Below are 15,084 nucleotides of genomic sequence, written 5' to 3' on the forward strand. Positions count from 1 at the left end.
AGGTGTGTTGTCAGAGCTGCGTGTGTGTTTGGGGGGTTGTGACTGGAATGGCCAGGCATGCAAATCAGGGTTGAGATGCGCGAGCAGAGGTGCTGGGGAGATGACTGAATAGCAAAGGATTTGGGGAAGGTGAATGATCACTTTCCTATGCCCTGCCCATGCAAAGCCTCCCTTCCACAAGCATTGACGTCCCGAGTCGCCCCTTGCCCCCAGCACACCCTCCAGCAGGACGCCTAGGAAGGGGGCCGTACTCACACACTGATGGGCCTCTTCTAGTTGCAGGAAGGGCACCTGATGGTCCGGCATTTCCAGTACCTGAGATGGTCAGCATACAGGGATATGCCAGACTCCAAGAAGTCGTTCCTGCACCTGCTGGCCCAAGTGGAGAAGTGGCAGGAGGAAAGCGGTGATGGGAGGACAGTCGTGCACTGCTTGTGAGTAGCCCCTGGAGAATAACAGCCTGCTCACCAGGGCTGGTGGCCAGCGGCTCCCGCCAGCCCACATGCCCACAGGACTAGAGGGGAGCGACCCCCATCAGCCCACCCACCCTTAGTGCTGCCCAAGGGCCCTCCTGGGCGTGAAGTCTGTGTTCTAAACAAGCCACCGTGGATGCAGTTCTGTGCACGTGCAGCGCCACGTGTGGACCTGGCAGCTGCCATCTTGTTCTGATCCCTGTGGCAAGTTTTGAGGCATTTAAAAAACACCTGCCCTCCGACCTCGCTAGCCTGACTGGTGTCAATCCGTTGAGCTCAGTGGAGCCGCCCCTCCTGGACACCAGCTGAGGCCCAGGCCCGCTGCAGCCAGAATGGAAGCTGCTCCCGTCGCTGTGGGGTTGAGCAGCAATCCCAGCCACCGCATGGGGCCCCGGGAGCCTGCCGGGCTTTTGAGGAGAAGGGGATGGAGGCAGCGGCTGAGTGATTGCAGTGACGTGCTCTCCAGCAGGGCTGGTTACTGAGCTCACGCTCCGAGTGCACTCAACCGTCCTCCGTCCATTTGCTCGCATACGGGCATGCATGCGCACAGGCACGGGGCATAAGGAGTTTTCAAATCGACGGAGACAGCTGGCGAGTTTTAATCAAAAATTAATTACAGCCTCGTCCATCTTCATTAGTCTAAGGATAATTTGAGAGCGTCCTTTGTAAAATACAGCTCCCCGCCCCCTCGGAGCTTTGAGGAGATGAAGACTGGGTGCAAGGCAAGGAGGAGGGTGTGGAGGCTGATAAATCACAGGCCGGTGTGTCTGGCAAGGCTGATGTGTTCGCAGGTGGAGGCAGGGGGTACCCAGTGGTGTTTGGTGCTAAGCAGAACGATGGGACGTGAGCGATACACTGGGTTCTGAGGGCAGCCGCTACCCCAAACAGACATCACAGATACAGCGGGGGAGAACAGAGGGACTGGAGCCATGGAGAGGGAAAGGAACGTGCCCCAGTTACACAGGAAGTTTGTGGCAGAGCCAGGAATTGAACCCTGTGCTCTGAGTCCAGGCCCAATGATCTGCAAGACCCCAGCCTTCCTCCTTGTAGCACCTCTAACAAGTCTTGGGATATGGGAATGAGCGCCCCACCCCATGTGAACCAGTTTGGTCAGTTTGGAGTTAGGAGAATGTCAGTATCACAGTGGGGCGGTGTCAGGTCTCAGCTTTGCTTTGTGGGATGTTCAGTCGGGTCCAGCTTGGCAGAGGGAAAACCCAGACCACCACCACATGAATTCTAGGGGAGCCGGTCCGGCCAGGAAATGCATGGTGTGAACAGCTCCTGGCAGCAACCACCCTCAAATTCTTTCCAATACGCCAGAGACAGCAAAGCGGGATCCCTTGTCTCAATGAGAGGCTCCTACCACAGACCCCAGGGGTCCCCCCCGTTCACCCCCTGCCAGAGTGAACATTTCTAGCTCTTGTTTTCCATCTCTGAGTCAGGTTCTGATACATGACAATACTTCACCTCGCTCCCCAGAGCTACTTAACTTCCTTAACAGGCCCCTGACAGGGAAAACAGGAGGATGATGAGGCAGGATGGTCCATGGTTATGGTGCTGGCCTGGGTTCAACTCCCTGCTATAGCCCAGACTTAGGAAAGTCACTTAGTCTCTGTGCCTCCATTTCCCATCCCCTAGGGATAACAGCACTGTCCTACCTCACAGGGGGCATCCTGAGGATTCAGACAGTAAAAATTATGAGGGGCTCAGACACTGTGGTGAGTTGGAAACAAGTTCCAGAGCCCTGAAGGAAGATTCACGCCCCTGTAATTGCCAGGACCACTCTTGGTACCTTGTATTAAACTAGCTACAGCCCTGGCTCCCCACCAGCCCTCTGGTCCAGGAGCCTATTGCACCGTTTGGTCCGTAGCTCAGCCATTTCATCCTTTGGAGTTCCAGGGTGTCCAGCCGGGCCTGGCGACGTGTGGCTCTAATGAATCCCTTTGCTCCCTGACTTGCTTCTCCAACTCCTCACTCTGGCAGTAGCTCATCTTTTCTTACTGAAAAGGGGAAGGTGGTACCCGCTGCAGCAAGTGCTGATGCACACACGGGTGCCTGCAACTAGTCACCCTGAATGGAACTGGCCTGATTTTCAGAGGCATTGCGTGCTGGCAGCTCCCCTGCGATCTGAATATCAAGCCACTTATCAAGGCCCCCAGGTTGAAAGCATTGGCATTTGCCTCTCCATGCTTCACTTCCTACCTCCCGGTATCACAGAGCTTAATTCACTAAATCCTGTCAAACACTAGCAGATCTCCAGGGGAAAGGGGCCAGCCATTGCCGCTGCTTTGCTCTGTTTCAGTGAGGCTGCTCTTGGGGCAGCTGCTCTGTGGGTCTTCTTGTGCGCTGGCTCTTCACTGACTGACTCTGTGTATGTCTCCCACTAGGAATGGGGGTGGTCGGAGTGGCACTTTCTGTGCCTGTACCATGATCCTGGAGATGATCAAGTGTCACAACTTGGTGGATGTTTTCTGTGCTGCAAAGACCCTCCGCAACTACAAGCCAAATATGGTTGAGACCTTGGTAAGTGCTGAACGATACCCCCCGCCCTGTCCCTTCTGCCTGCCTCCCGCTCGACCTGCTCCTGCATGTCAGAAAGTCCTGCTGGGCAGTCCAAGCATGCTGGGGTCCAGGTAATCCAGCCTGGGCCGGGGAGCCAGGAGAGACAGACACCAAGCCAGCGTGGATGTATTCGTCTCAGCCTGGCATCTTCTTCCCCTGCCCCAGCCACTTGCTGCACGTGACTTGGGTGCGTCCCAGAGTGTGAGGCAATGACCTCGTAGTGTCATTGCTGGGCTCATCCCCTGAATAACAGAGGCGGCGGTTTGTAGTTAATTCACTGGATATGATTCCAGCTGTTCCTGGAGGTTAGGAGCAGTAGGGGTTCTGGATGAGGAGCAAAGGGGGGCAGCCCTGCGGAGCATTTTCTGGTCTCGGGCTCCCTGCCAAACCCCATGCTCAGGCTGGTTTCCTTGTTCTGATGGGACCTGCCTGGTGCGCACACTGTCAGATGGACACCATGTGCTGCCAGATCGGTTGGACCCCAAAGCAGGCCACTGCTGGTGGTTTCATCAGAGTTTCTTTGTGGGTGAATTCACACCCCTAACTCAGGGAGTGCAGATGTGAACGGAGACTGGAGAATGGGCTGGGAGGCGCCTGGGCCTGAGCCAGCTGGGTCTGGCATTGCTCTGCATTGGAGACGCCATAGCAGGGCAGACCTGTCGCCCACCCGGTGTGGGAACCTGATCCTCACAGTAACTGCACCCCTCCGCCCCACTCCCATGCCCTTGTGCGCAGGGTGACGGTGCTTAGCCAGGACATGGTTCCACATGATCCCGCCTGCAGTGCCCGAATGAGAGCCACACCCATGAAGGCCTTGCTGTGACAGATCCACACAGGACACTGGAAGGCTCTGCCCACCCATCTCCTGGGTGGGATACAAGGGACTCCTCTACATTTCAGTGGGAAGAATCACTCACATCCTGCCAGGGACAGCAGGGTCTCCAGTGGGTTGCGTTCGCCTGTGGTCACCCTGCCTTTTCTATCTCCGAGCACCAGAACCCATCGCGCACACTCCACCCGCTAAAGACAACCTAACTACTCCTGTGTAGGAACAAAAGTAATCCTAACAATAGTTTAGGTCCATTACTAGATGGAGATGGTAAACCTGTTAATCACGATGCAGAAAAGGCAGACGTGTTCAGTAAATATTTGTGTTCTGTATTCAGAAAGAAGCATGTTGACGTGTTTGTGGCACATGAAAATGATGTCTGGGGGAGAAGGAGGACTTCCAGTCCATTGGTAACCAAGGAGGATGTTGAATGACGTCTGCTAGGGATAAACATTTTTAAAGAAGCAGGCTTGGATAACTTGCACCCAAGAGTCCTAAAAGAGTTGGCTGAGGAGATCTCTGATGTAAACTTTTAATAAGTCTGGGAACACTGGGGAAGCTCCAGAAACCTGGAAGAGGGCTAATGTGCCAATATTCAAAAAGAGCAAGTGGAATGACCCAGATAGCTGCAGGCTAACTAGCCTAACATCAGTCCCGGGCAAAATAATGGAAAAATTGATACGGGATTCAATTCATAAAGAATTAAAGGAGGGGAATATAATTAATACCAGCCAATATGGTTTTATGGAATATAGGTCTTGATTTCGTTCTTTGAGGTGATTATGAGTTTGGTTGATGAATGTGACTGCGTAGATGTAATGTACTTAGACTCTTGTATGGCCTTTGACTTAGTACCACATGACATTCTGATTGGAAAATTAGCATTATCCAGTGTCAGTAAAGCATATGTTAAATGGAGTAAGAACTGGCTAACTGACTGATCTCAATAAGTAGCTGTCAGTGGATCAAGTGAAATCACTGCTGATAACATTTGCGGATGATGCAGAGATAGGCAGAGCGGTAAACAAAGCTGAGGACAGGCAGTCCTACGAGCAATCTGAATTGCTGGGTAAACTGGACCTGTTCAAACAACTTGTGTTTTAATTCAGCCAGATGTAAAGTTGGACATCTGGAACAAGGAACGCTGGCCACGCCTACAGAATGGGCGACTGTATCCGAAAAGCAGTGACTCTGCAAAGGATTGAGGGGCTCATAATAACTCACCGTGAGCTCTCAGTGCAACACTGTGGCGAAAAGGGCTGATGTGATCCCTGGATGTGTAGGAGTGGGGTGGTGATTTTATATCGGCACGTGACATTGGTGACTCCGATGCTGGAACACTGCATATAGTTCTAGTGTCCACATTTTCAGAAGGGTGGGGAAAATGTGATGGGGGGGGTGTGCCAAAAAGAGCCACAAAAATGATTTGAGGTCTGGAAAAACGCCTGATAGTGAGAGCTGAATGTTAGTTTATCTAAGAGAAGATGGAGAGGGGACTTTACAGTGTATCAGGATCTTCACAGGGAGCAAATATTACAGGGCTTATTAATCTAGCCGAGAAAAGCAGAACAAGAACCAATGGGTGGAAACTAAAGCCAGACAAATTCCAATTAGAAATAAGGCACACTTTTTTTAACAGTCAGGGTGATCAATCACTGGCACAAACTCCCAAGGGAAGTGGTGGATTCTCCATCATTTGATGTCTGCAAATCAAAACCCGATGTCTTTCTGGAGGATGCTTTAGCCAAACCCAAGTGATTGGGCTCAATGCAGGGATGGCTGGGTGAAATGGAATGGCCTGTTCTGTACAAAAGCTCAGACTAGATGTTCTTATGGTCCCTTCTGGCCTTCAGCTCTAAGAACTTTGTTGTTGGCATTGGGCAACAACTCACACAACAATCAGGCTTCACTGTAGCTCTTCCCCTCTCCCGCCTTGCCATCGGTCTCTTTCCAGTTCTCTCCTGTGCCCATATGGATCCTTTGTTGCTGCCAGCCTGTGTTGAGGCTGGGTGGCAAGCAGAGGCCTCCCTTCTGCCATCCATTCCTCAGCAGAAGCTGCCCCCTCACAAACACGCTCAGCGGGACATTGCTGAGGGCGTCATGTGATCTGACTAGGCTGGACGGAGGTGGGGTGGAGTCAGACGAGCGGTATGGGGCCAGTGACATCCATATCCAACTATCTGTGCTCTCGTACAGAGCCGTGCGGGATGTATTACCCGGGGAGGCGGGGCAGGTAGCTCACAGCTGGGGCCTGTTCCTGCTGGAATCCTCAGCTCTGAATTCTGTGCCGGGGGTCAGCCACTCTAAGGAGGACACTGCTGGTTTTGACGTGATTGTAGGTTAGCAGCGGGGCACTTTGCAGAGCTCTGGGTGTGTGCTCTTGAGGGGCTGGAAGAATGGAGGCTGCTTGTGAGGAGGAATGAGATGCACTGGCAGAGCTGGGACCAGAGTAGCAGTGGGTGCTGCAGATTAGGAGGTAAGTGCACAGAAAGCTGTGTGTAGCAATGGAGGGTGTGTTTACGGTGCACCCAGGAGGGTTGCCAGCCCTCCTGATTTCGCTGGGAGCCTCCTGGAATCGGGTTCCATCTCCTGGAGGTTACTGAAGCCAGACTACGAGATTTTAGGCCACTAAAAGTCAGGCGGCGCAGAGGGACTAAGGCTAGAGACAAGCAAATCATGGCCGAGTGCCAGCTCAGGGGCATCTACTCCGCAGCCAGAGGTGTGGCCACAGCCCGTGTAGTGAGGGCCCAGGGCTAAGGCAGGCTCCCTACCTGACCTAGCTTCACATGGTTCCTGCAGCCCCTAGGCGCATGGGTGGCCAGGGAGGCTCCGTGCGTTGCCCCCACCCTGAGGGCCGGTTCTGCAGCTCCCATTGACCGGGAACCATGACCAATGGGTGTGGTGCCTATGGGTGCAAGAGCAGCATGTGGAGCCTCCCCTGGGCTCCCATGCGCCTAGGGGCTGCAGGGACCTGGCGGCTGCTTCCTGGGCTGGAGCTTCCTGGGAGCTGAGATAAGCGCCACTGGGACCCCGAACTCCCCTCCAGCATCCCAACCTCCTGCCCCAGCCCAGAGCCCCATCCTGTACCCCAAATCCCTCATCACTGGCCCCATCCCAGAGCCCACACCCCCAGCCCGGAGTCCCCTCCTGCACCCAAACTCCCTCCCCAACCCCCTGCCCCAGCCCAGAACCCCTTTCTTCACCCAAACTCCCTCCCAAGCCCCCCCCACACACACATACACACCCCTGTCCCCTCCTGCACCCCAGATCCCTCATCCCTGGCCCCACCCCAGAGCCCACACCCCCAGCCAGAACCCCTCCCCCCCACAGTACAAATCCCTCGGCCTCAGCCTGGAGCCCCCTTCTGCATCCTAAACCCCCCAGCCCCAGCCCAGAGCCTGCACCCCCAGCTAGAGTCCTCATCCCCCCGCACCCTGATCCTCTGCCCCAGCCAGAGCCCTCATCCCCACGCATCATGAACCCCTCATCCCCAGCTAGAGTCCTCATCCCCCCGCACCCTGATCCTCTGCCCCAGCCAGAGCCCTCATCCCCACGCATCATGAACCCCTCATCCCCAGCTAGAGTCCTCATCCCTCCCTCACCCCAACCTCCTGCCCCAGCCCAGAGCCCTTTCCTGCACCCCAACCCCCCCATCCCCAGTCCCACCCTGAGCCCACACCCCTAGCTGGAGCCCCACCCCCTTCCCTCACCCCAACGCCCTGCCCCAGCCTGGTGAAAGTGAGGAGGATGGGGGAGCGCCAGCGACAGAGGGAGCGGGGAATTGAGCTGGTGGGGGCAGGGCCTTGGGGGCGGGGCAGGTGTGTTCGGTTTTGTATCGTTAGGCAGTTAACAACTGTACCTACATCTGGTTGAGGTCAGAACTACATAGGGGTCAAGCCAGGGGGGTTATCATTTTGCTAGAGGAATCTGAGTGTTTTGTTGCGTTTTTCAAAGCCAGGTAGCCAGCATGTTCTCAGTGCCTGGATTATAAAATCCCTCGCTCTAAACCAAAATGGCTTTGGGGGTGGGGGGGTGCTTTGCATTAGGAATTAAACCGGGGCTGGGCGGGAGGAGAACAAGTCATGAAGTCACAGGCATGAAGTGGTCAAGTCCAAAGGTATTACAAAAAAGCAGCATTTCAGGTCAGAACACAATCTTTTCCCAGGCTTAAATGAACCTGAAATGTCTCTTCCAGGAAACTCAATCTAATGGAGCCACCGCGGGCCAGATATCCCACTGGCGCAAATGGGGATAGCCTCTCTGAAGTCAGGGGGTCTGCTCCACTTCAGACCGGCTGCAGTTCCCCATGGGCCTTCCCCCTTCCCACACACTGGCTGCCCGGGAGGGGGGTGGTATTTTTACATGATTATAAAAGGAAACAATCCCTTTCCTTAATCCAAAAGCATTCTGTGGTTTTAATCTCTGTGGCTGCCTTCTCTCTTTGATTTCCTTCCCCTCCGAGACTCCCCACACCCTGGCCAGCCTAGTGGCACCCCCGCCCCCCACGGCTAATTGGATTCTTTTTGAAGGCCACTGATGCTTCCCGCAGAGCTTGCTGGAGGATTGTGCTTTAGAAGCACTTCGCTCTCTTGCACAGATTTCCTGTGCAGGGGATTTTGTGCCCCCTCCTCTCTTTGTGTTTGCGAAGGGAATCACTTGCAAACAGGATCCTCGTTGCTCTGAGAGGGTCCTGAAGCTCATCCCCCCTCCCAAAGTCACAGCTGTCCTCTGCTTGGGATGTACTATGTCTAGTTTGAGGTCCCTCACTACGAGAAGGATGTGGACAAATTGCAGAGAGTCCAGTGGAGGGCAATGAAAATGATCAGGGGGTTGAGGCACATGACTTATGAGGAGATGCTGAGGGAACTGGGATTGTTTAGTCTGCAGAAGAGAAGAATTAGGGGGGATTTGATAGCTGCTTTCAACTACCTAAAGGGGGTTCCAGAGAGGATGGAGCTCGGCTGTTCTCAGTGGTGGCAGATGACAGAACAAGGAGTAATGGTCTCAAGTTGCAGTGGGGGAGGTCTAGGTTGGATATTAGGAAAAACTTTTTCAATAGGAGGGTGGTGAAGCACTGGAATGGGTTCCCTAGGGAGGGGGTGGAAAATCCTTAGAGGTTTTTAAGGTCAGGCTTGACAAAGCCTTGGCTGAGATGATTTAGTTGGTGTTGGTCCTGCTTTGAGCAGGGGCTTGAGCGTTGAGTCCCAAATGGGGCTGGGAGCCAGAGGAGTAGATGGGCACATGCTCTGCTAGTGGGAAAAGGGCTCATTCCGTTAAAGGCACCAGAGCCGCTCTGTCACCATGGGCTGATGCCTGGCTTGGCGCATCCATGCACAACCGTGCTCTTAGAGCGTAAGCTGTCCAGGGCAGAAAGATACTAGTAAACTTTAGGGTCTATCTAAATAAATACATAATAATCCTCCCATTAAGGGGAAGTCGTTATTTTTAGCCCTTCCTCTAATGGGAAAATAAGATCCTGTATCTCTTCTAAATATAGATAAATCAATGCACAGGGTAGCAATTCTAGCCGGGGGAATTTTCACATAGGATATAAGTCATAGCCACAAAATATATACGGACAAGGGTACTTCCATTGCGCCCACTCAACCCAGACTGGCGCAGGCACCAATTAACTGTCCCTGTACCAAGGGAGCGGCAATGACTCAGCTGTGCTCCTGGTGCAGGTATCCAAGCCATTGCACCGAGAGGCAGGCTGTAAGGCTTTGCTGCAGGGAGCTGTTTGTTTAGGGCTCACTTCCTTGAATATAACAGTAAGACTCCCCTGATGCCAGTATTCCCAGGATCGGGCCCTTCAGCTGCCTTAGTGGGGCTTATATATGCACGCATCTGTTGGCACGTGCAGTCCCCTGCTTCGTACATGCAAGGGTGGGCTCAGAGCCGACAGGCACGGATGTGTAGCAGATGTAGCAAAGACCCCCGCGCCTGGCTGACCTCGTGCTCCATCCTGTTTCAGGTGGGGGCTGCCATTGACACTAATGAGGAACCAATTCCATGCGGCAAACCCCCACCAACTGACCTGAATTGGCTCCCTTGTTGGCAGACTTGGAGGGGAGGCCGAGAAATGAACAGACCACAGAGACTGAACTTCCCTTTCTTCTCTAGATTTTAGGTCTTCTAGATCAGGGCTGAGCTGCATTGGTCAGGTGGTTTTTTAGGATGCTTGTGCTTCCATTGCCAAGGCTGGATAATCCAGGACCTTAGTCCCCAGGTCTGTCCCCGGGCACCTTTCACCAGTGTCAAATGCATTTTTTTTTTAATGAATGCGTAATGTTCAGGGGAGTTGGAACAATTTGTATAGTGGGGGTGCTGAGAGCCATTGCACCAAACTCTAAACCCTGGATATGATGGAAACCCCTTCAAGTGAGAAGGTGCGGAAGCACCCCTAGTCCCAGCACCTATGGTAATGTTACGAGAGTGTTCCCCAAAAGCACTGTCTGGATCTATGTAGGTAGTTCATAGCTCACAGTACCAGCATATGGTGCTCAGGAGCATGCAGCATAAGCAGAGCTGGTTGGAAAGGCTCGGAAGGAATGTTTTTCCATTGGAAAATACCAGTTTTGTCAAACGTGAAACGTTTTATGGAAACGTGTCACCAATGATGAAAATTCTTTTGGGAAGAAAAATGGGAAAAAGCATTTCTCTGAGGTTGAATTATCGCATTCAGACTTATTCAAAATAGAACATTTTGATTTTTCCATTTTGAACTGATTTTTATTTAATTTTTTAAGTAATATAATAGAATTAATTAATGGGGAAAAGTCAAAATTGGAACAAAAGGTTTTGATTGACCTGAAGCATTTTTTTTCCAGAATTTCATTTTGCAGGAAATTTAGAAATTTCTTGTTTTTTTTCTATTTTGGAGCCACAGACATTTCAAAATTGTGAAACTGCAAAGTCTGGTTCCTGCTCTGTTATATTCATAGGCTTCTAGGACCAATAAAACCTCTTATGCAGTACAAGGGGCTTACACTGGGCAGCTGTTTACTTCAGCTTTTCACGCATTTCTTGTTTTCTTCTTCTTAAAGGAACAGTATCATTTCTGCTACGACATAGCACTGGAATACCTGGAATCACTGGAGACAAGATAGCATCATGCCGGAAGATGGAAAGCAAATGTTTGTTTAGGGTTCACACCAAACATGCATTTTGCACTTGGACTTTGAGCTAGTGCGACTGGTGAGAGGAGGGGGAAATAATGGACAGAATAAAAAAAATACAATAATGAAAAACAAAAGGCAGGACGTGGAGAAATGTCAGCCACGATAGATCTTCATCCTCCTGCTCTCCGTCTCCCAGGCCCTCTTTCCACCCTCATGGGACTGAGCTCAAACGGGTTGGTTGCCAGCACTCGTTCCCTTACCATGGTGATGCTGCCGTGACAGCCAGGACTGTGAAACATAGAAGGGCGAGTAAGAGGACTTCACCCGTGGACACCTTTGGACACATCCAATGCATGGAGCAGACCATGGCTAAAGCAGAAGCAAAGTGGGAAGGGAAAAAAAGGAATGCCAGCCTGTTTCTCAGTGATGGTCACAAAGGATTTGTGGAAACAACAGTAGTTGGGGTTTTTGAATTGTATTTTCAGTCTAAGCAGCTTTTCAGAGGAGCCCAGAAGGTCCTCTGCAGCCTTTGGCCCCTGTGGAGACACAAGCCATGTTGGAGTGAAGACACTAAAGCGAGTTGTGTCATTTTCAGTCTGTTTTAATCATGAGTTTGATGTTCATTAATGGATGCCAGCTTCCCAAGAGAGAGTCATATTTTATTTGTGTGTGTCCCCAGAGCATTTAGCCCATTGGCAGATGTGGGGATGGGAGAATCCAGGTTGTGTAAAATTGGGCAGGGGCATAACAACTGCTCACACTCAGTGCTCACACCCAGCCTAAGCTGTCATACCAAGGTTTTCTGAAGTGGCTAAGTGATTTTGGGTGCCTCAATCTTTTGGGTGTGCACAACGAGGTACGTTAAAGGCTCCTGATTTTCAGAGGGTGAGTTCTCAGCCCTTCCTGGAAGGTCCTTTCAAGGTGTCTCAAACTGAGTGCCCAAAAGTTGAGACAACCACAATCACCTGGTCATCTTGGTCTTCCATGTGTCTTGTTTCACAGTTTCCTGGAACCAGCCACCTTGCCACTGGCAGCTGCCCCGCTAAAAGGACAGCAACAGTCAGCAACTAAGCAGGAAGGGACCTTCTAAGAGGGCTGAGTCAGTATTGCTAGCACCAAATGGTATGTGGGAATAGGTCTGGGCTGGGTAGCCACAGCTGGAAGCAGTGGGGGCCTCAGAATTAAGGCCAAAATATTTCAGTCGAGAGGGTCTGACCCTCAGATTAGAGCCAGGTAAATTCAGAGGAACCTCACAGAGTGGCCAGATCCTGCACTCAGTTACAGCTGGTGTAAATCAGAGTGTTTCCTTTTGAAGCCAGTGGACCAAAATCTACTATGGTAAATGCAGAGGAATTCCATTGCAATCGCAGCCCGGAGGCTGCTGGCAGTTACACCCCGGTACATCTAAATCCAACCAAATGATATCTGTAGCAAGTCCTCCGTTACCAGGGCAGGTTTCTCAGCTCTGAAATGGGAGCAGCATCTGTCCCAGGGGTGGGCAAACCATGGCCCGTGGGCCGTTTCCAGCCCATCAGACGTTTTTATCTGGCTCTCGAGCCCCGCCAGAGAGTGGGGTTGGGGGCTTGCTCCAGCCCGGAGGTCCCACCAAGGAGCGGGGCTTTCCCTGCTCCGCCTGCCCAGCGCTCCCCAGCCCTGACTCACAATGCCCATGATGAGCACCATCTTCCAGCACACAGAGCCACACTGCACAGGTGCAACTTCACTGTGCTGTTTCCGGGATCAGAGCCCCCACCCACCCACCCACCCACGCAGCAGCGTACCCAGTACCTTCCCAGTCTCCTATGGCTCCACCCTCGAGAGCCTCGAAACTGCCCAGGGGCTGCACCCGTCCCAACTAGGGTTCCTCTGCCCGTGGAGGTGCCTGGTACAGCCGCCTTGGTGTCACTGCCAGCAGGTCCCATAGGAGTCCCCGGTACCACCCCTGTAGAGCTCCCTCACCACACCCCATGAGTCCCCACTCCCCCCCACCTCAGTAACATCCCTTATAGAGCCCCTCCATGTTACACCCCATAGAGTCCCCCTCCCCCACCGGGCATTCTTGGCTCGCTGTACAATTTCCATACCCAGATGCAGCCCTCAAGCCAAAAAGTTTCCCCATCCCTGATCTATCCAGACAGGTAAGAATAGACTTGATGTCTAATTCATAGGGCAACTGGGTAGGCAAGGGTGGGATCTGGAGGAGTAGCCAGCACATGGATGGCAACTGCAGCTGTCCCAGAGAGCAGTGAGCCGGTGAAAAAGGGCAGAGATGAGGTGAGCTGGGATGGGAAGGGAGGAAGCTTTGTCATAAGAAGTTGCAGCAAGGTCAGAGCACTGCATGCCTTGACCTCCTGCTATGGAACATTATTAATGTGGCCAAAACTTTACGGTTTCTGGTTGGGTTGATCCCACCTATTGATGGGGGTTGGTGTCAGCAGTCACTTTACTTCATCCTGCTGTCGGAAGTGGAAGAAAGGTTCATTCCAGCAGGACGCAGCCCAGGCAGCCTCCAGCTCTCGGGGTGACGTACAGCAAGGTTTCTCCTCCATAGCTCATCCATTGCTGCTATCTCTGGACCCCAGAGTCCTTTGTGTTTCTCTGTTACCGTCAGCAGGTCTTAACCTGGAGCGGGTTGTGGGCCCCTGACAGCCAGTCTGACTTGGGCTTGGAATGCTATTCCCCTGGAATTCCCCTCTATTCGGCATTGATGAGGCCTCATCTGGAGTACTGGGTCCAGCTTTGGGCCCCACACTACAAGAAGGATGTGGAAAAATTGGAAAGAGTCCAGTGGAGGGCAGCAAAAATGTTTAGAGGGCTGGAGCACATGACTTATGAGGAGAGGCTGAGGGAACTGGGGTTGTTCAATCTGCAGAAGAGAAGAAAGAAGGGGGGATTTGATAGCTGCTTTCAACTACCTGAAAGGGGGTTCCAAAGAGGATGGATCTAGACTGTTCTCAGTGGTACCAGATGACAGAACAAGGAGCAATGGTCTCAAATTGCAGTGGGGGAGGTCTAGGTTGGATATTAGGAAAACCTTTTTCACTAGGAGGGTGGTGAAGCACTGGAATGGGTTCCCTAGGGAAGTGGTGGAATCTCCATCCTTAGAGGTTTTTAAGGTCAGGCTTGACAAATCCCTGTCTGGGATGATTTAGTTGGGGATTGGTCCTGCTTTGAGCGGGGAGTTGGACTTAGATGACTTCCTGAGGTCCCTTCCAATCCTGAGATTCTATGAACCCAATGGTTTAACTGTCACTTGTTTCAGTGTTCACAGGTGAGCTGTTAAAAAGCCACTTTGCCATCCCAGAGCTGTGAGGGTTCAGTGCTCCGCTGAGCAGCTCAGTTCCAGCCTTGCGCCACGAACAACCCTAAGAAGCAGCAGCCAGATGGATGCAATTGTGTTATCTGCCACCAGGAACTCAGAGAGCTGAGGGGTTGCCAGTTTGACTCAGCTCTTGCTTCTTCAGAGCATGTGCCGTGCAGTCCTGTCCCCGGCCCTGTGGGGAAAGGCTGGGTGGCGCACACAGTCCACAGAGGGCCCAATCCAAGCCCATTGCCGTCGGGCAGCGTTAGAGCTGGGCTCAGTGTAGCGAAGGCAGGGCCCTCAGATGCTGATTGGTGAGCCGTGCATAAGAGCTTCTCCGTTCAGCGGCTGAATTGCACTTATATTCTGGAAGCAGTGGGATGGCACCAAACCCTCTTGCCAGGGGCCTGCTTACTGCAAACTTTGGGTGGCTTCACACCTTGTTGTGCCGGATTGAGCACGGATCTTGGCATTGCTGGAAGGGCATTGGCATAGTGGAAAGTGTGCAAAGAGCAACACAAATGATTTAGTGGCTAGATGCGACTGGCCTGTGAGCAAAGATGTGAGGGAGTAAATCTGCCTAGCTCGGGCAAAGGGCGCCCATGGGAGAATAGTCTACACATACGGACAGGGTGTAAATAGCTGGGAGGGAGAAGAGTGGCTTGCATGGGCCCAAGGGGTAGAACTAGGAGCAATGGGATGACATAAGGCAAAGGGAATTTAGACTGAATCCCAGGGAAAGTTTTGTAACGCTGCTGTCCATTGGGGTGCACAACTGTCGAAGGGGAAGATGTTGGA

The 15,084-nt window shown here is 52.5% G+C and overlaps 1 protein-coding gene across 4 annotated transcripts in view; it reads left to right on the forward strand.

The window, feature by feature from the left end:
• PTPRU (protein tyrosine phosphatase receptor type U) overlaps positions 1-12,543 on the forward strand; it is a 281,840-nt gene extending 269,297 nt beyond the window's left edge. For all 4 annotated transcript variants that reach the window (XM_075060956.1, XM_032802871.2, XM_032802873.2 and 1 more), the window contains 3 exons: positions 277-434; positions 2,861-2,996; positions 10,911-12,543. In XM_075060956.1, coding sequence (XP_074917057.1) covers positions 277-434; positions 2,861-2,996; positions 10,911-10,973 — 357 coding nt within the window. In that variant the 3' untranslated portion in view covers positions 10,974-12,543. The remainder of the gene's footprint in view (positions 1-276; positions 435-2,860; positions 2,997-10,910) is intronic.
• Positions 12,544-15,084: the final 2,541 nt, after the last annotated feature.

Source organism: Chelonoidis abingdonii, chromosome 25 (assembly GCF_003597395.2).
Source record: "Chelonoidis abingdonii isolate Lonesome George chromosome 25, CheloAbing_2.0, whole genome shotgun sequence".
NCBI lineage: Eukaryota > Metazoa > Chordata > Testudines > Testudinidae > Chelonoidis > Chelonoidis abingdonii.